Source organism: Eschrichtius robustus, chromosome 3, assembly GCF_028021215.1.
Source record: "Eschrichtius robustus isolate mEscRob2 chromosome 3, mEscRob2.pri, whole genome shotgun sequence".
Classification (NCBI taxonomy): Eukaryota; Metazoa; Chordata; class Mammalia; order Artiodactyla; family Eschrichtiidae; genus Eschrichtius; species Eschrichtius robustus.
In genome coordinates, this window is record NC_090826.1 from 31,954,907 (window position 1) to 31,981,095 (window position 26,189).

The window sequence follows — 26,189 nt, forward strand, 5'->3', positions numbered from 1 at the left end:
TTTCTCTGCTCAAAAGCAACAAAGAAATGCTACCGGAAGTTGGTGGCCTGTCTTTTTGGAGACCTGTTTTATTTGCTGGTGGAGGAGCCCAAGTGAATTGAGCCAGAAGCACAGCATCGCACCCGCCTTTGTCAGAATAACTAAATGTGGTTCTCCTGAGCAGGCGCCTACTTTTAACTGACTTGGAGGTACCGCTGTGTCTGGGTCCTGATGGAGTTGGTGAGAGAGACTGTTCTTGGAGGGGGGAAGCTGTTGATCTCTATTACACCTGCATACCTGCAGCCGTTTCAGTAGGCTTTTGTTGAGATAAATTTCCTTCCCTCCCGTCTCTCTGCTGGAGACCTCTAACCTTTTTCCAGTGGTAGGTGACTCTTGCTTCTGACCTTTTTCGTAGGTCCTCAGAGTGCCCAGCAATGAGGCTTTTACATTATTTTATGATTTTATAAACCTAGTTTCAGTTGGGGCTATAATCTGAGGTCATGCAGGTTCAGATTCACCCTGGAAGCAGGTATTTCTGCCTTCCCTCCCAATTGCTCATTTTTTTTTTTTTAACCTTGTTTGGACTTGTACTATTATGTAATCACTGTAGGGAGGAGAGGATGCATAGGATTCACCCATTTCTCCATGGACCACACAGCCAAGAAGAAAAGGATCAAGGAGAGGGAGCTGGTTTGAGGGTCCATGGCCTAAAGCACAAACCCCCTTTAAGCCTGTTGTCGGGCCTTAGTATAGGTCTGACCACACAAAGTACCTCTCCAGGCCACGGTTGAGTGCAGGGTGGGCAGAACTCCTTGGACCCGCACTTAGTTCCCGTTACAGCCTCCCTTTGTCTTGCCCTTTCAGTCCTTTCCTTCTAAGCAAGCGGTCTGACTTCTTTTGTCTTCAGTTCCTCAGCCCTGCAGAGACAGCCTTGGCCCTGGGGACAACCCTTCTTCAGATGGTAAACTCATTTTCTCTGTATAGGACCAGTGGGACAAGGTGTAATTCAACCCCATGCTCCATCAGACACTGCTGCCAGGGGAGACAATGAAGAAAGTGATCTTTGTTGCTCCCTGAATAGGACTGTGAACCTGGCACCTGCTTTTGTTACTGGCTTCTTAAGTCACTGGAAACATTTTTGTTGTCTTCCTGGGTCAGCAGCTGCTTGGGGGTAACGGTGGCAACTGGCTGTCAGGGTGTCAGTCCTGCCTCAAAGAAAATGATGTCTTTAAGCAGCATTACCTTTCTTTTTTTTTTTAAATTTATTTATTTTTGGCTGCGTTGGGTCTTTGTTGCTGCGCGCGGGCTTTCTCTAGTTGCGGCCAACGGGGGCTACTCTTCGTTGCGGTGCAGCGTCTTCTCTTGTTGTGGAGCACGGGCTCTAGGCGCACAGGCTTTAGTAGTTGTGGAGCGCAGGTTCTAGAGCGCAGGCTCAGTAGTTGTGGCGATTGGGCTTAGTTGCTCCGCGGCATGTGGGATCTTCCCGGACCAGGGATCGTACCTGCGTCCCCTGCATTGGCAGGTGGACTCCCAACCACTGCACCACCAGGGAAATCCCAAGCAGCATTACCTTTCATGTCTCTAGACCTCTTGTCTTCAGGGCTGGTGTTGAGAGTGAGCAGCTGGGCCTTCACTTTGACCACGCATGACCCTTATCTTCTCTGAGTCTGAGGAGACAGTTTCCTTCCTTTTTCCTTCTGCTCTCTCCTTAGGCTCTGAGTTCTGTGTTCCAGGCACATAGGTTGGGGCCTGGTGCATGGTGAGTATGCAGCAGATGTGTGTGGAATGGGTGAATTCCTTAACTGTGCATATTTAGTGTCACTGACCCTGATGACGTGAGGGTGCCTTGTCGGAGGACAACCTTTGTTTTTAAGAGAAAGGTTGCCTCAAAGGAATATGGAAGGTCTTGATTTCTACAGGCTTTGGGGAACTGTGGGAACTCCAACATAGGACTTGTTCTCTCCTTCTGGGCCTCGAACTTTCTCCTCAGCTGAAACTCTGCTGGCAGACTTGCTCTCCTGTTTCAGGAGTAATATCCTGAATCTGACTCAGGCCTTCTCTCTACCTGGGCTCCAGCGTCCCTGAGCCCACCCGAGGGCAGGGCAGGTAATTCCTTTTTAGCTGTCATCCTGTCGCTATAGAGTCAGCAGCCCTGAGGACCACACCTCATGCACTGAAGTCTGGACTTCCTGATCTGCCTGCATTCAGTCAAGCTCCACTCAGCTCTTTGGTGTCTGCGCCTTTGTAAAGGCTGTTGGAGACAGCAGGGCTCCCCCTTGTCAGCAGCTGGCCAGAGTGTCTGTTAGACTGCCAGATCCTGAGCCTTTCACATTTGTCTGTCTCTGTCTGGAACTTATGGCAGACTCTCTCTTACCACCCGAGGTTACCTCTCACTGTTCGCCATCATGGGACCTATGAGGATAAAAGATGAATGGCCACGAGGAGCACAGAGAGTTGTTGGACTATGGTGCTTTGAAATGCTCTGATTCTGGGGAAAGGTCCCTGGTGTGCAAGAAAACAACTGGAGTCCAGGCCACTGTCCCCCCTCCCCGCTTCCCAAGAGCCTCAAGTTAACCATCACTCACTTCATAGTTCTAAACATCCTTGTTTTTGTTTAATTTTTATCTGATAAAATGTTACTAAACAATTTCAATGGTGAAACATGCAGAGGAAATGACAGACTAGCATGTGTTGCCTTTTAAATGCACTTAGTTCAAGTGGCTATTTTAAAAGTCAGTTGTTCCTGCTGTTAGATTCCTGTTGTCTGGGCTGCTTTCCTCCCTTAGGTGGGAGGAGTCTCAGAATTTTACGGGGGCATTAAAGGAAGGGGGCCCAGCTCTTGCCGGGCTGATTGATCATTCCTTTACACCTTGTTCTTTTCAGTACTTACATTCAGATTGTTCTATGTTAATTGCTGTCAGATCTTCACACAGAGGAGGTCTTAGAAATCAGTTCAGAGGTTCTTTACCTATGGTTCACTAACCCCTATCCACTTGTAAACAGAAGTTTGTAGGTGGGTGAATATGTGCCTTTTCCTAGGGAGAGTATCTTTAGTTTTCATCAGATTCTGACTGGAGTTTGTGGCCTAAAACTAAACAAAACAAGAACTAGCATTTTATAGGAATTTGGAGCTCCTGCTCACATAGCTAGTTAATGGCAAAGTTGGATCTTGAGATAAACTCTGGAATCCAGGTATCTTGACTCTATAACCAAAGTTATTTCCATTGTGCTCTCTTATCCATACTCTTCCAGGAGAAATAGCAGAAAAAAGCCAGGAAACAGGCATATGTGATCTGAACTGTCATTTAATGTTTACCTTTCTCATCCACAGCTTCATTTCAGAGGTGAGGAATCCAAGGCACCTGGTCTGTTGGACTAGGGGACCTCAAAGACACTTTGATTCTCAGAGTAGTATATTGTAGAATCTATATTTGGTGTGCGTGTATGTGTTTACTGTTTCCCACTGTCTGTTATGCTCTGTAAGCATTAAACTCCCTTTTAACCTTGCCCATTAAATGGTTCTTTGAGAAAAGAAACCATGTGTTGTGTGCCCCGTGACTCCTAACACTCAAGATCTTCACAGTGGCTGGCTACCTTGTTGGCACTGTTGACCGACTAGTAGCATAGGAAGGCACAAAAGCTTGGGTTGGTTATTTTTATTATCCAGAGATTTTCCCTTTCCATTATCTTAGCAGCTGTTAATTTTATTTAGCCTGATCTTTTCAAGTAGACATCCTCCCTTTTCTCTTTGTTTTCACAATGCTACTTATACAGTTTCTCCACCTGTATCCAGCCTGCATCATTGGGAGTTCTGTGGAACATTGTGTTTGGCACACTGTGAGTTCTTCCAGGTCACTGAATGGCAGCCTGCCTGGCAGGTTACTCTGAAAAACTTCAGACCTGGGAGAGGGGTGTCTTTCTTATGAGGGGTTGTTCAGTGGAGTCTGACTTGGTTGTTGCTCATGGATACTTAGCTCAGGTTTGGGAAATGTATGTTCTTTTCATGCTGTCTTATTGGCCTGATGTGTGACTTTTGGCTAGTTTGCTTAACTCTGTGTATTTTCTCATCTGTAAATGAAAATTACATACTTTCATATGTATGTTACTTTCACATGTTACTTTCATAAAAACATTTTCAAAGATGAATATAACAATGCAGATGAACTACTTTGCCTTACAACAAAGATGCTGAGAAATTTAAAGATGCTAAGAAATTTAAAGATGCTAAGAAATTTAAAGATGCTAAGGAATTTGAAGATGCTAAGGAATTTGAAGAAATGTAAGAAATTTGCTAATTTTTTCCTCTAATTATAATCTGTGTAGCTTATCCTAAGAGCCTGTGACAATTGTTTGTGTGTGTGTGGGGGGGGTTAGTCATCTTTTTGAGGCTGATGGAGTAGAAGGAAATTTGCATCAGCTACTGACATCACTAAAGCAAACTAAAAACAAATTAGCTGAGTGAAACAGTGCCCCAGAATGGGGAGAATGCGGGTGGTGTCTGGGCTGCATTTTCTCCCTTGTTGTTTTTGGGGAAGGTCTTGCATCCCTGAATTGGGCTTTTAGCATTTGGGGAGTGGCGTCCCAGAACAGTTTCTGCTTCTCTCCGGACTGTGTTCATATGCAGTGCCTCGTCTGTGTGTGGCTGTATTCCAGTCTGTAAACATGACTGCTGTGAGGAGCGTGCAGAGTTGGTTGTTTATTTTGTAAAACCTGTCTCATTGCCATGTGATATTTGCCCAGGAACTCGTGTTGTGACATTCTTATGGTGAGTGTGGCCCTTTAAAAGTTTCATTCTCAGATGTTAGATGAGCCCCTAACTGGTGTCCTGAGAAGCATTTAAGCCTCTCTCCCTAGAGTTTAAACCAGAGGAGCAGTAATCCCAGTGGAGCCTGGGCTGGTGTCTAAAGAGAAGGTAGCAGATGAGGTGGCAGATGGTAGGCAGGGGCTGCTGTGGTCTCCTGACTCATTTGCACAAAGGAGGGGCTGGCCTATCCTGGGGAGGTGTTTCCGCTCATTGCAGCAAATGAGGGCGCACAAAGGGCTGTAATGTAATGAGGCTCCTCTGGTGACGTCACTTGCAAGTGTGGTCAAAGTCCAGTTCTTGGGGGCTAGGAGACGGCAGTGGAGCTCTCCCTTCTCAGCTGTCACTGTGCCAAGGTGCCTACTTCCAGCCACTGAGCCGACACAGCTAAGCCCGGGGCATGAACGCTTACAAGTACCAGAAGTTCCTGGAGGGGCTCAACAACCTGAGAGGTATTCCAGGGCTTCTGGCTCCCCACCTTTTGTCCTTGCTGTTTGTGTGAACACTTGCTGTGGTGTGTGTTGTATGGGGTCTTTACTCTCCATCAATCCCTAGGGGCTTAGAAAGGCCTCTGACTCAGAGCTGGCCATAGTTTTTTCTGTGTTTGGGCAATTACATAGAAGGAATAGAGTTTGTAAATGCAGTAGTGGGTGACGGGAGGGAATCCTCTCAGCTGCTCCAGCCGCAGCCTGTTCTCTTGCTTGAATGGGCACTGAAGCCACGTTCGGCCCCTTGAACTCAGCAGCGCTCAGGGTGCTCCCGGCAGGGTGGGCGGAGGGCTCCTGCTTTGGGCCCTGCAGCCTCACCTAGGTGTAGCTGGGGTTCTTGGGCCAGATTTTCCACTCGCCTGTGTCTACAGTGAGTCAGAGCCCCATCTGGAGAGAGAACATGGAGTCAGGAATGGTTGTGGAGGGGAGGAGGAATGCAGGTTGATAGGGCAGAGACGCCATTGTAAAGGGTAAATCAGTGACTTTAAAGGGGACAGCTTTTTACTAAAATAATATTTAAAGGGATTAGTGTTTGCTTTGCATGGTTGGCAAACTTTTCACTGATTATATAATATATGAGAAAAATGCTCCCAGGTATGATGATGCAAGACTCTTTTTGGCTATTAAGGAGGAAAATGAATGAAATCTTTTTACTTCCCTTTTTCTTATTAATAGGTAGTTTTATTTCCATCTCTTAGGAAGCTGCTCAAACCATCCTTCTTCCATTGGCAGTCAGGGTTCTGGACCCAGAGTGACCATGGGGTGTGGAGAGAGTCAGGGGAAATAGAGGAAAAGGGTAAAGTTGCTTCCTTCAGAGTTGAGGGGGATGGCAGGCGATCTGGACTCACATCCTGCCAGGGTCTATAGATATTTTACTTTCTTTCATTATCTGTAGAAGAACAGTTTCTAAGAGAACATATACATGAAGAGCTTTGTATGCTACAAAGGGATATACAACTAAAAAGTATTGTTCCATTGATCTCTATCTTCTCTTCCCTTGTCTCTCCCCCCATGCCATACAAACATTTTTTCCAGAACTTCTGACAGCTGGAGCCAATCGCTTTTAGGTTGAGGGCTCTCCAAGCTCATCACGCATCAGACAGGTCTTAGCAAGAATGAGCAACATCAACTGTTGCTTCCCTGTCAAAGGAAGTTTTGAGAGGCCAGGAAGAGTCTGAACTCCTTTATCCAGACTCATGGGGGAGAGATGGCAGGTGGGGACAGAAACCAGTGGCGCTTCTCAGTGACTCTTCCGGTTCCTGGGCCTTGCTGGGGACTGTACGAAGGTGCAGGACTGTACCCTTGTCCCGTACAAGAGCCCCTTTTCTTGCCCTCTTTCCTGTCCTAGGGGATCCTTCTGTATTCCCGGGCATGAAGCCCACCCAACAGCAGGAGCCTTTTTTCTCCTGTGTTTACAAAACTCATGGAAGGGTTATCAAACTTAATTAACCTGCCTATTCCTTCAGGAGAAGAAAAGCCTCAGAGTAGGAATCCTAGGCCTCTCCTTGGACGCTGATCTCCTTAATATAGTTTTATTCCCTGTTATCCTTACTGTCATTCTTCTGATAAAGGGCCAGAACTTTCTAAAGACGTATTGGCGGTGGGTGGAAACTATAGGGGGTTAATATAACTTTTCCTTTTGGTTCCCCTTTGGTCAAGGGTTTACAGGAGCAGTGAACCACAATAGGATGGCCACAGCCTATGTGGATCAGGCTTAGCAGTGACCTAAGTGGATTCCTGAGGTTCTCAGGAGACCATTCCACTCATAACTCTGTCTTCCTCTGCTGTATGTGCTTCAGGAACAAAGTGCAGGGGTGGGGGGCACTTCTTGTTTTCCTCCCATAAAACATGCATGGGATGTTTACTCCCTAAATAGGAGTTGTTTTGGTCCCCAGTTTCCTGTAACTCTCCTGACTTTCTCAGGGGACTAATGGAACAAGTAGCTCTTGATTTGATCTTCTCAGGGCTGTAGAGGTTTGAAGTTACACGCTACATACATATTTTTGCTTTTGGAAGACGTTATATTGAAACCAGCTTGGCAATCATTTGTTTTCTCAGTTCACCTATAAAGTTTGTTAGTTTGTTTTTCTCCTTCCTTTGCCCTGTTTTTACTAGGAATGAATGAATAACATGGCTAGGAATGAATGAGTGACAGACTAGATGTACCTGTCATAGTGGGTGTCCTGTATGGGGCCGAAACCAGAGAAGAGAAATGACCACAGCAGCTCCCGCTCCACTCTTCCTACCCAGACACTGGGGCTCTCTGCCGTGTTATTTTGGCTCTGCACGTCTAAGGTGAACTCAGAAACACTTACTGCTGTGGACATAAGTAAGAAGACATATGCACTTAGTTCAGTGTCTGGTATGTGGTCGGAATTTACCAAATGTTCTACCTCTTCTTTCTCCTGTTCCTCCCAGAGACTTGTTTGAATCACAGTGAGTCTTGTGCCCGCACTGGTCCAGGATGAGCTGGATCAGGACACCCTCTGACTGAGGAGTTGTAGCCCTAGTCACCCATCCACATGTTTGGTTCCAGGTCTTACTTGATCTCACTGATTGTTGAGACTGGAAGACAGCAGCACTAGTGATATTCTTGAAAATATTATGCACTCAGCAAATGTTAGTTATGGGCTAGGCACTGTTCTGAGCACTTCCCTGTATTAATCTGTGCAGCGCTTATAATATTCCCATAACATAGGCTCTTTACAGTGGTACAACCAAAGCTTGGCTGGCCCGAGAGCAGGGTCATCTGTCCTGCTGAGGAGATAACAGTGCCTGGGAGTATAGCAGCCGAGATGGCTGTATTGTGTAGCTGTCTGATACTGGGGACCATATGAAGTAGGGAGAATACCCAAGTCTGAGTGTATGTGTGAAACACACTTGGTACCTTCCTCTGAGCGACAGCAGCAGTATGGTGCTTTGGAGTGAGGGCAATAGATCTTCTCTCTCCACACTAGCCTCCTTGAGCTGTGTTCAGTTTTCTAATCCTTCATTCACATATATACACTGTATAATAGTCTTTATGGCATAAAATGTATAATATACAGCAGTTTGTCCTGTTCACTCAAAGAAAGCGTCTGATTAACTCCCTTGTCTCTCAGAACCTGACTCTTTTTCGGGTGGGAGAGGTGCCCGGAACGAGGGCATGTAGTTGTTTTGGTTTAGTCCTTATAATCATTTCTGGAACATTGCTACAGGTGTTAGATAAGTATTCCCCCAACTCTGAGTTGACAGGCCAACATTTAGACACAAACCGTGGCCTTTGTCAAACTCTCCTCTGGGTTGAGTTTCACCCACTGTCCCCTGATTATGGTGAATAGCTACTCCCCTTCTTCATTTCACCTGTACCTTTGTGTATTCTGGAGGGCCTGACGGAAGCAGGTAATTGGCTCCCCTCTTTGTTTAGTTACTGACTTTGCTTTTCTTGACATGGTTCAGCTTGCAGCACTCCTCCATCTAGTGGGTAACTGTTGAAGGGAGCCCTGTGGGAGAATAGAGACATTGTGTAAGTCTTGAAGTTCCTGTCTCCAATTTCCTGTGAATCTTTGATGCTTTGATGCCAGGATTGAGGTGCAGTATATTCCATTGCTCCTGTTTCCTCTGGAAGGCTTTGACCTTTATTTGTCAAGCTTGCCAGCACCCACAGCTGTTGAATGATTTTTGCCTAGATGCACCACTTTTGTGGGCACGACAGGTTGAACTATTGGCCCAAGTCCCGCCCTTTGGCAGAGCGCAGGCCTGTGCTGTGACTGGTAATTAGGGATTAATTAGGGAGGCAGAGAGATAGGTGAGGTTGAGTAATGAGAAAGTGGTTCTCTAGCCTTTGCTAAGAAAAATTTGTGTTAGGTCTGTGGGATAATAGCTGACTTTTTAAAGCAAATGTACCCCAACATACCCATGTACTTTCACCCTTCTCTTCCTTTGCATATATATACTGTCCTGTTCCCTCTGCCTGGAAGACCACTATCCTTTTCTCCTTGTGTCAAACTTCTGTTATCCTTTAGTGCCTAGCTCAGTCTTACTTTCCCTCCATGGTTTTTTGTTTGTTTGTTTTGTTTGCAGTTCCACATATAATTTATTCTCTCTTTCTCGTCTGTGTTACTATAGCACTTTAAACATTTATTTTAAGGATATCACATTATGGTATAGTTACTTTATTAAACATTTGATTTTTCCTGGTAGTCTTTACTTCTTGGGCAAGCTTCCTGTAACTTCTGTAAACCTCTTTTTTTTTTTCTTCATTTGTAAGATGGGGATGATAATAGAATTTATCTCACCAGTTAAATGAGACAGTAAATGTAATAACATCTAGCACGATTAAGATCCCAGGAGATGTTAGCTATACTGTTGCTAAAGGTGGGAACTGTGTCTCATTTATTCTTGTATCTTCCTGACCCAGCATAGTACCTGGCACAAATTAGGCATGAAAGAAACATTTGAAGAACTGAATTACACTAAACTCATGTATCCAAGTGTCCTTCAGTAGTCACCAAAGACAGTTTAAAAAAAGAAAAATACCAAAACAACTCTGACAGTGGTGCCCATGCTCTATACATTTATAAAATCCTTTTTGTAGTTTTTCTCTTCAGCGCCAGATTGTGATGCCCATAAGAAATTCCATACTCATTTTATAGTCGTACCTAATTTTTGGTCAAAAAATGATATTATCCAAGATTGGCTCTTTGAAACATTAACTCCAGTCTCAAAGAATGAAATGTACTGCTCTGGAAGACATTGGAAAGATGGTACTACTAGTCTGTAGGCACTTCCAAAGGAGGGGTTCCAGGTATATTTTGGGCAGCGGCAACGTTGTTGAATAAGTGAACTAGGTGACTCCTGAGGAGGCATGCTTATTTTTGGTTCTCTTAGTTCTGATGTGTTTGTCAAGTCATCTTTCTCATTATCTTACAGCTTTACTTTGGACATCCACTCAGTTGACCAGCCTGGAAGCCTGTTCCCAGTTGGCACATCTGGGCTAGCAGGACAAGCCCTCACATCCTGACATGGGGCCTCCTAAAGTGGCCTTTTTTGGGGGACTTTTCTCCCCTCTTCAGTGTGACTAATAAAGAACCCTAGGAAAAAAAACTTAGATTCCCCCCCGCCCCCTGCAATTAAATAGATGCGGTATTTTGTCCTTATAGAAAGAATAGAAAAACGAAACACCCAAATTACTAAAATCCTACAACCCAAAGATCAGTATGTTCCTATTTTATCGTATTTTCATCAAGTCTTTTTCTATCTCTCTCTCTATATATAATGTTGTGTTTTTATATATTTGTTATCGTAATTTAGTTCTGTCTTGCCATTTATTATTTTGTATTATTTTTTTATGCCTTTAACTATTTGTCTGCAATATCATTTCTTAACAGCTGTGTGGAATTTCATCAAATGTAAGGGTCATTTATTTAACGTTCCCCAATTGTGGGGCGTGTACCTTGCTAATTTTTCAGTGCTATAATATTATAATGAACATCCTTGTAAATAAACTTTTCTGTGCATCTCTGATTATATTTTTTGGATAGATTTCTAGAAGTGGAATTACTGGTCTTAATACATATATTCAGAGCTCTGGATGTTGGTTTTTAACTTTATTTCACCTTTAAAAGCTACTGAGGTTACCTGTAGCCCTTTAAATACCTTTCTGATGGCTCTCGGCCCTTGCCTTCCGGGGACAGCCCTGTATTAGAGCTTAGTGGCCAGCTGGTTCAGATGTTTTATTATCCAGTTAATTTCATCATGGGACAGGTGCCAAGCGTCTCTCTCACTTAGCAGCTCCCACATGTCATCATCATATCACTGCACTGTCTTACTCTGAAGCTTTTTCCCCAGCAGCTCCAACCTTCATTGAAAAATGGCTTCACTGATTCTCCCCACCGTAGTACCTTTTCCTTTTCTATCAGGAGAGATCCATAATGTTGATCTGGAAACTGTAGTACCAAGAATGACCTAATCAATGCTGTATAGAGATCCCACATTGGAACCCCAGATTGGTACAAGGTTGAGATTCTCTTTTTCTTTTGCTGTTGTTACTGAGCTAGCATCTACCTAGTAAATTGCACCAGCTTAACCTGATATAATAGGCTGACAAATTCTACTGTGTCATCACGCTTGCTTATGGTAGGTGTCTGCCTCTGGAAGAAATGGAAATGGTGCTGTGTGTTTAAATCAACATACTGCAGTCGAGTGCAAACTGGCTTCTGTTACTTGGGACTGACAGCCCTTAAGGTTATGATGAGAGTACAGTCTTGTTTCTGACTTGGAGTTGACATCCTGCAGCAGACAATGTGGGGTTTTCCAGCTGATGATAGACTGGATAGATGGTGTTTGGGGATTAGCTTGAGGACTGAGAGAAGGAAGGCACATGTGTGGGGCTTTGTGTGCCGGGGTCAATAAGAACATCCCGACAGCATCCAGGATGGTGGAAGATGGCTTGAGTCACCCCCAGGATTGCATCCTTCCCAGTGAGAACTGCCTGCCTCTCTCGTTCCCAGAGCCCTTAAGCAAACCTATCACAATGGGTTGGTTCTCTCCTCTGCAAGGAATTCAGGAGTCTGCATGCTTCTGGAGTAAGATCTGTCAACACCTTTTACACCTGCTAGACCCTCAGTATATCCTATACTTTTTGGATGCTTGGCAGTTTTGTACTATTAAAGTATATCCCCTCCTTAATTGTATATTTTTAGGCTTACTGCTTGCCACTGGGCTGGAGAGGGGCATTCTGTGCTGGTTTGAAATGTGTGGGGACTATGGGGTTCCATGATGTAATGGTTAGTACTCTAGACTCTCAAATGTGTGGGTTAGTTCTGTGGTGGGATGGGGCTTTTTTTTTTTTTTTGGTTACAACAGGGGATGAGTGTTATATTCTCCCTCTTTCTCAGAGAGTGAGCCTATATGCTAGCAAAGAATAAATTATCATTTCCCCCCCATCCTTGGTCTTGTGTTTTTTTGAAGTAGGCAGTTCTGAAAGGTAAGGCTCTTGTCTGCACTATTCTGCCACAGTTTCTTTTGGCTACTCTCCTAGAGAAACCCCAGGCTAGTTGTCCTAACTGTGTATGTTCCTCATTACAACAACTGTGGGGATGGTCCCTCTGAATGAATACCAGTTGCTAAACAGCGTCTTTTGCTCATTGTGGGGTGGCAGGAACCTTTTAGACTTCCTGGTTTGATGTATTTTGGAATCTTTTGATGTGGAAGATCATTTTTTACAATTTGTTATCAATTAACTATTTCACTCGCTGATAATGTTTCATGCTTCCTGTCTGTTTCACTGGAAGCCCCCATTATCTGTCTCCTTCCTTCCTTTCATTGAGAACCTTCTCTATGCCGGGCCCTGTACAAGGCATTGGGGATACGAAGATAAATGACAGTCCCTGTCCTTGAGGGGTAGTCAGTCCTATACGCAGCCTAGTGGGGATGGAGATATATAAATATATTTGTGGCTGGTGCTGTTATAGAAATATGAACAAAGTGCTGTGAGGACAGAGGTGGAGTGATTTACTAGGGGCAGATGGTGGGGGACTGGGAAGACTTTACAGTGGAGTTGGTATTTAAGCTGAATCTTGAACTTAGATAGAGTTTGCCAGTCAAAAAGGAAGAAAAGATATTCTGGGAAGACAACAGGGTGTGCAAAGGAATAGACTCACGAAGGTCTCTGTTTCCTCTGGGGAAGGTGAGAAGTGTTGTGAAGTAGGAAGCTGGAGAGAATGGGTAGTTGTTTAGGCTAGAATGGAAAGTTGAGCCTGTGTTATAAAAGGCTAAGGAATAATGTAGGTAGTAGGGGGCACTCAGTATTTTTAAGGCAGAGGAATGATATAAACAGGAGTTTTTTTGGTGGGGGAGAAGTATAACTCTGGCAGCAGAATGAAAGGTCATTTATAGGGAGGTAAGGCTGCAGCTAAGGTGGGGCTGTATGTACCTGATTTTATTTGTCTAGGATAAGAGAAGAAATAAAGAGAGCAGGCATGTGCAATTCTTCTAAAAGAGAGTTTGGTTTTAGAAACAAACAAATTTTTGTTGAACTATAGCCTGAGTGGAGATCCACTCTCCCCACAGCTCAAGTTGAACCCGACCCCGGGTTGTGCAATGTTCTGTGTTTGGGTTGATATTTCCTGGGACTGGTCAGATGATGCACCTTGGCATGAGGCCTGTGGAGTAGCTGAGACCAGCAGCCCCAGGTGTCTGTCAGTGATAAGAGGGAGAGAAGAGGCCCATTTAGGTCTGGGTAGGACTTTTGTTTCTTTGAAATTCTCTGGACTACAGTACCTGGCCCAGGGCTCCATCTTTACATGACTCTACAGAGAGATTTCATGTGTTGACTTCGTTCTATGTCGAGTGTTGGCGTTTGACACTGTTGATCACATCCCTGCCTATTTAAAATATTCTACTAGCTTCAATGAGGGCATTTCTTGGTTTTCCTTTACCTATCTGATTGCTGTTTGTCTGCCTTTGCTGGATCTTTTCCTTCTTCTGACTCACTCTCATAGTTTTGCTAAGGGGTGAGGCAGTGTGGGGAGGTGGGAAGAACATGGGCTTTGGATCCAGGCTAGGTTGGGTTAAAATCCCAGTTTCTACATTTACCAGGTGAGTGACTTAGACAAGCTACTCACTTTCTCTGAGCTTCAATTTTCTCATCTGTAAAACAGGGATAATAATATCTCCCACATAAAATTGTGAGGGCTAAAGTAACGGCATAGGTAAAGCTCCTAACACAAGGCTGGCACATAAACACATAACAAACATAGCTGGCATTATTATTAGGCTGCTCTTGACCTTCTTTTCTTTCTCTAGCCATTTCTTCTGGCTCCAGCTTTTCTTTTAAATTGCAGACTCCCATATCTGTCTTCTACTGTTTAAAATCTCTCCATTAAAAAATAAAAAAAAAGATGTAGTAAAGACTATTTAACATGAAATCTACCCTCGTAACAAATTTTTGTTAACTATATGAACATTTGTTGTACAGGAGATCTCTAGAACTTTTTCATCTTGCAGGACTGAAACTCTATACTGGTTGAACAGCAACTTCCCATTTCCCCATCCCCCCAGCCCCTGGCAACCACCATTCTAGTTTCTGCTTCTTTAAGTTTGACTACTTTAAAAACCTCATATAAGTGGAATCATGCAGCATTTGTCCTCCTGTGACTGGCTTATTTCATTTAGCATAACATCCTTAAGGTTCATCCATGTTTAGCATATGAAGAATTTACTTCTTTTTAAAGGCTGAATAATATTCCATTATGTGTATAAAAATCTCTCAGTGTTTTAATCTCTCTTTTTCCAACTGCTTACAGGACATCCATACTTGGATACTGCTTCGAACTCAGCTTGGCTTCCCCCCCCTTCTTCCCCATTTTTGACAACTGTTCCCACATTCTCTAGTCTCCGAGATCAGAAACCCTGGAGACATCTTTGACTCTTCTCTCTTCATCAACCCCCATTTTCATTCTGTCATCGAGTTCTTTTGTTTCTTCAGAATTTCTCCTAAATTTGCCCTTTCCTCCCCATTCCCTTTGGCAAGACTCTTGTCCGGTCACTCATTACCTCACGCCTGAATTACTGTGACAGCCTCGTATTTTGTTTCCTGTGTCCTGTCTCTCCCTTCCAGTTAACACTGCCAGCTACTTCCTACTGTTTTTTTTTTTTTTTAAAGTACAAGCATATTTATTTATTTATTTATTTATTTATTTATATTTATGGCTGTGTTGGGTCTTCGTTTCTGTGCGAGGGCTTTCTCTATTTGCGGCAAGTGGGGGCCACTCTTCATCGCCGTGCACGGGCCTCTCATTATCGTGGCCTCTCTTGTTGCGGAGCACAGGCTCCAGACGCGCAGGCTCGGTAATTGTGGCTCACGGGCCCAGTTGCTCCGCGGCATGTGGGATCCTCCCAGACCAGGGCTCGAACCGGTGTCCCCCGCATTGGCAGGCAGATTCTCAACCACTGCGCCACCAGGGAAGCCCCCCCTACTGTTTTCTGTTACCCAAAGTAAGACAGACCTTTTATGCTCTGACCCCCTTCCTCCTTATCAAGGCTTATCTCACATGATTTCCTGGAACACACCTTTAGCCCCAGACAGATCCGCCTCCTCATCTCCTCTTGCCCTTTCTGTGCGGTTCTCTTTACCTGGAGTGCCCTGGTTCTTTATACTTCACTGAAATCCATCCATTCCTTCAAGCCTCACTGCAGGTCTTTCTTCTCCACGAAGACATCTCGATTATCATTGTCCACGTCGATGTGTCACTTTCCCACACTCTAGTTTTGTCTCCTATTGAAACCGTAAGCTTTTTGAGGAGACTGAGCACTTACAAGGCATGGTGACCAAAAGCAAATCCTTCTTTCAGTTGACAAATATTTATGAGCACCTACCGTGTGTGCTGGGCTATGCACAGGGGTCCAGCAATAAACCACATATTGAGGAGACCAGTTGCACTGTATATAAGCAGACAAATACTGGTTGGTCAACTGAATTTGAGGAAACCAGGTCAGACTCTTTAAGTGAGGACAAATGAAAAGAAGAGGGAGACTTCAGAAAACAAGGCCTAAATGAAACAATTATTGTAGGACAGAGGCATTTCATGGATTCATGGAGCAAATAGTAGTTTACTAAGTATCCACTGATATCGATTTATTCTGGGTATTAAGGATATACCAGAAGACAAGATCAAGTCCCTTTCCTGGTAAAGCTTATATTCTAACATTTAGAGGCATTTTTTTTTTTTTTAAATGAAAAGCACTTAATATTGGGTGAAGCCCATCTGTAAGAGGTCAGCAGTGAAGGAGTTAATATGCTTGTAGGGCTCTAGGCTTTGTTGAAACAGATGGTTTCTCAGCCCTAGGGAGTGTTTTTAAGGGGGATTAGAGGACTGGGCTGAAGAGGGCCTGAGACCTCTCTCCCTCACCCCATAGCACACACACCTGCTGTTTGGCGCCTGGTGAGCTATGTAACTTGTCCCCCACTTGGGTAGGCACTTATTTGCAGGTTTGTGATTGTGGCTTTAGGGCTGGCTGTATGCTTCGGGCATTTTTATTTTCCTTTCCTGATTTTTATTTATCATCTTAACATCAGCGAAGTCCCACTTTAATTTAACAGATGTTGGGACTTGTCAGTGTTCCTTTCTGATCCATATTTACTTTATTTATGTATGTATGTATGTATGTATGTATGTATGTATGTATGTATGTATTTATGGCTGTGTTGGGTCTTCGTTTCTGTGTGAGGGTTTTCTCTAGTTGTGGCAAGCGGGGGCCACTCTTCATCGCGGTGCGCGGGCCTCTCACTATCGCGGCCTCTCCTGTTGCGGAGCGCAGGCTCAGTAGCCGTGGCTCATGGGCCTAGTTGCTCCGCGGCATGTGGGATCTTCCCAGACCAGGGCTCGAACCCGTGTGCCCTGCATTGGCAGGCAGATTCTCAACCACTGCGCCACCAGGGAAGCCCTGATCCATATTTACTTTTACACAATTATGATCCTGGTCTGTATATACAGTTTTTTTCAATCCAGTTTTTTTATTGTGGTAAAATACTCATGACATAAAATTTACCATTGTAACAGTTTTAAAGTGTACGATTCATTGACATTAAGTACATTTACAGTGTTGAAGAACCATCGTGACTATCTAGTTCCAGAACTTTTTCATGACCCCAAATGGAAATCCCATACCCATTAGGCAGTCCCTCCCCTCCCCTCCCCTCCCCTCCCCTCCCCTCCCCTCCCCCAACCCCTGGCAACCACTAATCTGCTTGCTCACTAGCCTGTTCTTTTTTTTTTTTTTTTTTTTAAATATTTATTTATTTATTTTTGGCTGCATTGGGTCCTCCTTGCTGTGCATGGGCCCTCTCCAGTTGTGGCAAGCAGGGGCCACCCTTCACTGCAGTGCGCAGGCCTCCCATTGCGGTGGCCTCCCCCGTTGTGGAGCACGGGCTCCAGGCACGTGGGCCTCAGCAGTTGCGGCACGCAGGCTTCAGCAGTTGCGGCATGCGGGCCCCGTAGTTGTGCCATGTGGGCTCTAGAGCGCAGGCTCAGTAGTTGTGGCACGCTGGCTTCAGTAGTTGTGGTGTGTGGGCTTCAGTAGTTGTGGCACACGGACCCAGCAGTCAAGGCTCACGGGCTCTAGAGTGCAGGCTCAGCAGCCGTGGCACACGGGCCTAGCTGCTCCGCGACATGCGGGATCCTCCCGGACCAGGGCTCGAACCCACGTCCCCTGCATTAGCAGGTGGATTCCCAACCACTGCGCCACCAGGGAAGTCCCGCTAGCCTGTTCTTGATATTTCATATAAGTGGAATCATATAACAGGTGGCCTTTTATATTTGGCTTCTTTCAGTTCGTTGTATATATATATATATATATATATGCCTTTTTCATGTGACATTATAAGGATTTTTTAGTGTTTCTTTATAGTCATTATAATTTTACATTATAATATTGATACTGGTTTCACTTAGCCATTATGTTAAATGTTGAATATTTGGATTGTTTCCAAGTTGTTGCTGTTATCAGAACTGCTGCAATGGACATCTCCCTGACTGTGCTCTGCCTTCTTTCAGAGGACTCTGTATGTTGCACACCAGCTGCAGAAGAACCGTTGTCTTTGATTAGGATAGTGTGGCCTGTTAGCCAACTCTCAGGGAGAACAGGAGAGAAATGATTTTTATACAGAAGGGAGCATTATACTTTGCAACAGAAGAGCTTGATCGCCAGGGAATGGCAGGGAAAAGAAAGGTTTTTCTTTTTTTTTTTCCCCCCCCGTACTGTCTAGAAGTCTTCTCTGACACTCCCTCCACCCCCTTGGGTGTAGGAAGGAACTGAGTATAGCAGTTGAAGATGAAATGTCTTATTCATTTATTCATTCAACAAATATTTGAGAGCCTACTATATGCCAGACATTTGAAGCTTGCCAGTGGTTTGAGCCTGGCCAAGCAGTACCTTTTACTCTACAGGCCTTTGGTCCTGCCTGGGAGCAAGATGCTGGAACTGCTTCCAGGGCAATCAGGATTCAGAGTCCTGAGCCACACAGGACCTTCTTACCTCTTGGTTTAACACCTCAAGGTTTGGGACTGCTTCCTCCGGGGGATTTCACAGCCAGGCTGAGACTCCTCATACACAGCTGCTCTTTTTCCCCATTGTGACAGAGACCTGGCTGCTAGGAGATGTGCCATTGGGCCTGTGGCCTCAGAGTGGTTTTAGTCACAATATCCTGGCAAAGCAGCAAGGGGAAGGTGCTGTTGCCTGGGTCTAAAGGCTTCAGGCACTTTGTTACAGTGAAGTTACCATGTTCATGCAAAGCATGGGGGGTGGAGTGTCAGATGCTGAGTTTAGCCCAGATAGCTCTGGGATTAGTGCTGCTGGGACTCTCTTGTCTTCTGGCAGACTGTCCCCCGCTCCTTTTTATTTCCTTACTGACCCATTTTATAAAATAGTCTTCATTTCTCTTTACCCTGCTGGGAAAATGTCTACCACTTAAGGCCATTTAGGGTCACACTATGTCTTTAAAATCCAGTGTAAGTAGAGGAAGCACTGAATTGCCAGATCTTAACAGTTACACTTAAGAAAGTGCTAAAACTCTGAATTGTTGACTTGGGGTAGGAAGCACAGAGGTTGGTGAGAGGACCGGAGTTAGGCCCAATCCCTGCCCCTTGCACCTACCACGTGTTGCATTTCTTTCACTGTCAGAACTTGATCCATTATGTGTCTGTATCTTCAGATGCATTTTTCCTAGTGTACTTTTAAAACTGTTGAACATTCCCTGTCAGGTAGAGGAGAAAGGAGTTAGACCACCAGGAATAGAGACTCTGCTGTCGCTCCCCCTACACCGTGGAGTTCAGGAAATTGGCCTAGAGTTGCTGAGGGGCTGCTGTGTTTGTGTTTCAGTGGGCTGGCTTTACTGAGTGGGACACAAAAGCCCAAAGCACACGCCATTCCCACAAGCCTAACATTTTCATATTTCTTTCTCTGCCAAAGAATCTTTGGTTAGGGTTAAGAATAACCAGTCTGTCTGTGGAAATACCAAGGCCTTTTGTTTGCCAGGAGAAAAGGGCTTTTGATTAAGGCTGTCTTCTCTCTCTCTCTCTTTTTTTTTTCCTTAAGCTGCTGTGAGAAGACTTCAGAGCCTCTGAAGGTGCTGTGCTTGGGGGAAGGAAAGATAGCTAAATAGAACCAGGAGAGACTTAATCATGCTCTGCCACCCATTTGTGAAGAGATTAAAAAAAAAAAAAAGAAAATAATAAAATCAGTCCAATTTTTGGTGACTGCTTTTACTAGCCTTTCTTTCTTCCTGTCTTTTATGAAATCCATCCAAAACAGTAGTTCCCCAAGGACCTACCATACAGACGTCCTTGAATCCCACTCTATCACTTAGTGTGACCGTGGGCAAGTTATTTAACCTTTCTCTTTATGTGAGTTTCTCAGCTACAAATTGAGGATTATAATAGTGCTATTTTCATAGAGTTTTAATGAGGATTGAATGAGGTAATATGTAGGAATTACTTAGAACAGTGCTTGGCACTTAGTAAGTGCTCAGTAAATATCGACAACTATCTCAGTAATACTATTACTCCTATCTGTAGCAAATGCTGAGTGTAGCTTTATTTTCCTGATTCCAGCTGTGGCTTGCTAGGGCTGTCAGAGTCAGGCCTTTTGTCTTTTTAGAGTGAAAAGGAGGCAAACATTCCCATTGGGCATGATCTTTTTATCAGTCAGAGGCAAAGGGAAAGATTTATTCTCTGTGTGGACACTTCTTAGAGGCTCAGTGTGTCCTTAATTGAATGTCAGTAAGGGAATCCATTTCATTAGGAGGAACTTACTATTCTTTGGCAAAAGCAGTGGCTGTTTGTTGGGTGGGAGTGGGTCATGACTAAAGCAGGTAATGACTTTCTTTCTTGGTCTTTGACTGAGGATAGTGAGGTTTCTTGTGCCCCAGGAGAGCCTGAACTAAGCTAAAGAGGAGGGGCCTCTGGTCCTTCAAATATACAGCAGTGGGAGAAGCAGGAGGCATGTTAGTAGGGAAAGGGGGCATCCTCAGGGCTGGGCTGGTCCCAGTGACTTTAGTACCAGGTCTGGGGAGTGTCATTAATGGAAGCTCCGAGAAAAGTGCCTGGCCACTGCATTTCCCTGGCCGTAAGTAAGCGACCCGCTGAATGACTCACCCTAAGCCTCTGAGCTGTTTTATAAAGCTGCCACCTCCTTTCCCAGATTGCTGGGGGTGGCTAAGGAAGTGACAGAAATTTACATTTGTTGTCTCTTTCTTGTCCTTGTCTGTATTGCCTTTAGCTTTCAGGAAGGATTTCCATGTCTGCCCCCCCCACCACCCCCCCAATCCCTCAAGGTGAAGTCTCATCTCACCTCTTGCAGGAGGTTCATTTCTAAAGTTAGCACATATAGTGAATGTCCCAAATAATCAAAATTATCCTTGAAAAATGTCTCAAATGATCCATAAATCCAAGTATATAAACCCGGTTTTGTATACATGCCAGGACAGAGTTGAAACACCATATGAAGTAGTTGGCCTGCAATCAGGGGGAAATTTATATAAAAGGATAAGTGTTCTCAAACACTAGAATCATATTCAGGGTTCAAGGTGCTCATAATGTGAGAGGTACACTGGAACCAAGACTTGCTGATGTCTCAGATTCAAGTCCTGTCACCTCATGTTCACCTTGTACATAACCTCACCTTGGTGTGAAACCTCACTGAGTGGAATCGTGAGTAAACCTCTGCACGTGTTTAAAGTATTTCTCTCTCGTCAAGTTTCTGTAATTCAGTGCAAGTGTGTTGAGATTCTCCAGTATCCTTCTTTTGTGCTTTCTGTTTTTCTTACTTCACTTTTTAAATCCTTATTTTCTTCTTCTAAACATGTCTTATAGCTCTCTGCATTCTTCTCTTATCCAAAATGCTTATCTGTGTGGCTGCTTGTTGCATTTCTTAATTATTTTCAGTGTTCAGGATTCTTTAAAGGGGGCTTGGGGGAGAGAGTGTGAGTGGGAGGGGAAGGCCTCTAACAGTCTTCATTTAATTCTGTAGTCATAGCTTCCACTCTCCTCCTCTCCAGTCTTCTGCTAACTTAACAGTTCTTACCCCTTGCATATAAGGCCCTTTCTTTCCTTCATTTTCTTCCCCCTTTAGGTCATTCTTCAATAGAAAATTTCTGCTTGTGTTAGGCCAGTTAGAAATGAATTCTTGTTATACCTACTATGCATCACTGTTTCAGCTCTAGATGATTAGTTGGTACATGGATCAACCCCAAAATCCTAGTATCATGAAGAGATAGACGAGGTATGCAGCCCACCTAGAGAGGTCAAAGGACACTTTCCCCAAGTCACACAGCTGATTATTGACAAGCTAACGTCATGACCCAGGTTCCTGACTTGGAGTTGAATTCCTTTTCCCCGAATCACATTGCTTGCCTTTGAAGCCTTGGATGGGAGCAGTCCTTTGTAACTGTTTTTTTTTTTTTTTTTCCTTCTCCCAGACTTTGGGGAATTGTGACTTCTTTTCTTTTGTTTAATTTTATTTCAGTTCCTTTCCTTAACAAAAATGCTAGATAATATGAACTTGAAGAGGGTTAAATTTAGTTCCTTGTCAAGCATCTATTTGAGAATTACGTGGCATCTCTTGACAAAAACTTAGAGCTGTGTTACGACTTCTAGGACTGGGAATCACTGTCACTGGCATAGAGCTTTGAGACCAGGGAGTTTGGTGACCATAGTTCCAGGAGGGCGAGGGTTTGTGTAGGGAATCAGCTGGCACACAGAAGGGTAGTCAAGGTCAACAAACATCTGTTGAATTCCGCTCTTTGCAAGGTACATGACTAGGTGTTGAGACGACACAGTCCCTGCTTACAAGGGGCTCATGGTCCCTTGGTTCAACTTGAGAAAAGAAGGTAGTATGTGTATTTAGAGAGCGAGCTCAGCGAGGCTGTAATTTCTCTTGTCCTGATTTGGTCACAGAACTGGAGGAGATGGAATCGCTGTTCATTGGGACCTTGAGAAAATCTGAAAATATAAGGTAGTGAATGCTAGTTTAGTACTCAAATAGGGCAAGGTGGGGTTTCGCAGGGTCTCAAGGGCCGGTTGTGTTTAGTCAGTGAAAAGGTTAGGTGGGGAAAATGGAGTTCTTTATACCCTTTCCTCCCCCTTTCTACTGGTAAGTATTAAGCAAGGTACTTTCTAAAATAAAAAAAAATTTTTTTAAACTATTTCTTTTGAGCGGAGGGTGGGGGGGGCGCTATCAGAAAAAAATAACTAATGAGAAAAATGATTTGCAAAAGATAACCCTTGCTTCATGTAAATCAAGCAGTCAGTCGGGCCTGGGAGAAGTTTATGCAGTGTGTTCAGACATTGAGGCAGCAGGAGCTTCTGGCTGGGAGGATCATACAGTTGTTCTGACCTTTGCAACCCTGCCCCAGCCATCCATTGTGAGTTTGCCCAGCTCCTTCAGCTTTTGTTGGTTTAAAACATCACATGGTAACAAAGTTCAAAGCTGTAGTCCTTGTTTTCTCAATCCTAAGGAAGGAAAATGGGTTCTTTTCAGCCAGGTACCTTTCTTCTCTGTCCCAGAAAAACTGTAAAACTAAAAACAAAACAAAAAGATGAACAACTAAACCCTCCAATGAAACAAAAACTTCAACAGCCGTGATAGACTTGTGGAGCCTCTGGTGTTGGACCACCTAATGGGGATTCTTATGCTCCAGGAGTTTTCCAGATTGATGGCCAACGTACAGATAACTATGTCAGGCTCTGGCTGTCATCATTTTGCTGTTCAAGAAGGGAACATCAAAGAGGGGCCCAGGAACCACTCCGTGCGACGTTCTTAACATTTTTGTTGCTCACCGAGAGGGGGCTGGTGGTGGTGGTGGGAGTGTTTGGTTGTGTAGAGGAAGGTAGGTGTGCACGGCCCATGCCCAGTTTCTGATTGGCATCCGTAATGCAGCTGTCAGAGAGCTCCACGATGCGACTTTGTGGAACAGTTTCAGTTCTGCTCTGCGCACTGTTTACTGTGCTGTCTCCACCAGCAGCTGTGTGAATGGGAGAGCCATTGCCTTCTGAAGTACCCTTAGGCTCTTGCCACTGACCTTCAAGTCTTCAGAAGCATTTGGGTGAGAATAATGCTAAAATCCTTTAGCTGTTTGGCTCCAAGGAAAAGCTGCACTGCCACGGTGATAAAGCTCCCAACTGAATAAGGAAAATGGCAATTTCCAAGAATCTGGGTGGTAGTTATCTTAATCAAGTTGAGAAATGAGATCATTGAGAAGGGGATTTCCGCAGTACCTAGGCTGTCAGGGAAACAGTTATTCCCCTCTGCTTCTGTGTACAAATTCCAGGAGAGGAGCATGAGGTCCAAGGTTGTATCCCTGTCCTCAGCAAGACAGGCAGTCCGCAGGGGCCTGCCAGCGTACTGCCTTACAGTTACACTGTAGTGTTTCCTTTCAAAAATACTTCGTATACCGAACATAATCTTAGTATTTGCACGTGTATGAACATCCTTCCTAAAATCTGCAAATATAAGAAATATAGAAATACCCTGTAGTCTGTAAGCCTTTGTTCTTGGGGAAGCCGACCGGGGATTTCCCTCATCTTCGTGTCATATCAGACTCCTTGAGAGGGGTGGCAAGAACATTTCTCTCTTTTTCCCCTCTCTTTCATTCACCCTAATGGGACAAATAGTTGCTGGATTCAACAACATTCTTTCCCAAATGATTCTTAAGGCATGAGGGTCACCAAGATTTATTTTTAAACTAATAACCTCAGGCTGAGGGAAAGCAGTTGTCCTTACTGAATTCCCTTGGGGGCTTTCAGCTGCCCAGACACCCCACGTCTTTATGGGGCACATTCCAGCGTTTTTAAAGCCCTGGCCCTCAGAGTGAAATCTGGTCTGGCGTCTCACTCATGGAATCCCTGCATGAGCCATGGCCACGGCATGAAGTAGGTGTCAGATTGGAAAGCTGAAGGAACAGGTGGCCTGTGAGCTTAATATAATACTTCCGGCTTGGTAAAGTGGTTTTGGAGCCTTATGCTTATTGAAAGTTTCCTTCTGCTTTCTTGTCAGCTTTAGCCATCTCTTGATGGTTTCTTTAGTTCCCTTCCTGGATTTTCTAGGAGCATGCTGGAGACTGTCAGAATATAAGGAGTTAAGGCGCAGTGAACTTGTGGAGAATAATTAAGCAGTGATTAAGTGATATTTTAACTACTGTTTACAGGGGAGAGATGGAAATCATCAGGAAAAAAAGTTTGACTGAGGTCATCTTTGTTGGCCAGAGTTTGTCTGCCCTTATTACTCAGTTTCATTTTTAGCTGTGAGGGGAACTCCCACACATACTTCTTTACTGATGTCCATCTTTGTCTTTGGTCATATTTCTCCCTCTTCCCCTTCCCCCTCTCCCCTTCTCTCTCACCCCACTTCACCTCTGCCTCTTTCCCTACCTCCCCTGTGTTGCTTTAATTGGTCTGGGAAAACCAGTTTCACTCAGAACAGTTGGAGTGGGACTCCCTTCTGTGTCTTCTCTTCCTTGAAGGTCTTGGGATGAAGCACAGATAGGCGATTTGGGATATTTGGAAAGCCACTGGACTAGTGGGAAAAGCACCAGATAAGGAATTGAAGTTGCCTGGGTTTGAATCCCAGCTCTGCTACTTATTAGCTGTGTAATCCTGAGCAAGTTACTTAATCTCTGTAAGTCTCAGTTTCCTCTTCTATAAAATGGGGGTGATAATTCCTACTTGAAAGAGTAGGAATTAGAGAGGATTAGAGTTATGTATGTAAAGATCATTGTCTGGCACACACAGTAGGCATTTAATTGTGTTTGAAAGTAGGAGCTTTGTGGGACTTCCCTGGCAGTCCAGTGGTTAAGAACTCCACGCTTCCACTGCAGGAGGTGTGGGTTCGATCCCTGGTTGGGGAACTAAGGTCCCGCATGCCAGGCGGCCAAGAAAAAGAAAAAAAGTAGGAGTTTTGCTGTGTGACTGGAGAGGTGAGAGGTGATGGTAGGGTTTAGATTGCCTTTGGTTAGCTTTTTGCCTATTTAACTACATGTTAATTGTATAGTTTATATATTATAATAGGAAGTTATGTTATTCTTTGCCTTTATTCCTGTCTAGTAAGTGTAGTAGCAACCCCAAGGAGAGCTAAGAGGGCCTTTAGCAGCGCCCCCCCCCCCCTCCCCATAGTCTTCATCACCTCCCCCTCCTCAGCCACTCTAAATAAACAAATTTAAGGGAAAAGAGTTTATATATAAATGTAGAATTAAGACTTACTATGATTGCTTCTCTTTTTCCAACTGGATTGCTACATGCGAGTCCATTTTATATAAAATTTCTGTTTTCCTACTCTAATACTGATGCAAAGGTTTATTTCTCTCAGGAATGATTTGTGGCCAATTTATATAAAGGAAGGTGTTAAGTTAATTTCTGAACACTTTTTATTTTGTCACATTTGACGCATTTGTGGTGGAGAAGTGGATCATGGTTATTCCATCCTTTTTCCTTTACAGAAGTGGAATGAGTCAAGGCCAGTGGGGCCTGGCAGAGCACAGGGCCTTTGCTGTTCCTTTCAGCACTAGTTATGCTTGGCTAAGTCTCTAGGTCTTAGGACTTTGGGTGCTCAGCTGTTTTGGAAACTTGTTATACAGCGTAATGTGTTGTTTTGCAATATGAAAGACATGTTGTGGCTTTATAATCAGTATCTTTTAGCATATCGCTTCTATTTATTTATTTATTTATTTATTTTATTTTGTCTTATTTTATTTTATTTTATTTTTTGGCTGTGTTGGGTCTTCGTTGCTGCGCGCGGGCTTTCTCTAGTTGTGGCGAGCGGGGGCTGCTCTTCGTTGCGGTGCTTGGGCTTCTCATTGCGGTGGCCTCTCTTGTTGCGGAGCACGGGCTCTATGCACATGGGCTTCAGTAGTTGTGGCTCGCGGGCTCTAGAGCGCAGGCCCTGTAGTT

At 44.3% G+C, this 26,189-nt stretch overlaps 1 protein-coding gene across 3 annotated transcripts in view; it reads left to right on the forward strand.

Moving 5' to 3' along the window:
- The window catches only part of MACF1 (microtubule actin crosslinking factor 1), a 328,417-nt gene that overhangs the window by 41,305 nt on the left and 260,923 nt on the right, over window positions 1-26,189 (forward strand). Inside the window, exon 1 of one of the 3 annotated variants that reach the window (XM_068539572.1) lies at window positions 5,133-5,232. The exons of the other annotated variants lie outside the window; for them this stretch is intronic. Coding sequence (XP_068395673.1) covers window positions 5,181-5,232 — 52 coding nt within the window. The 5' untranslated portion in view covers window positions 5,133-5,180. Of the gene's footprint in view, window positions 1-5,132; window positions 5,233-26,189 lie in introns of those variants that run through there. 3 annotated transcript variants of the gene reach the window in all.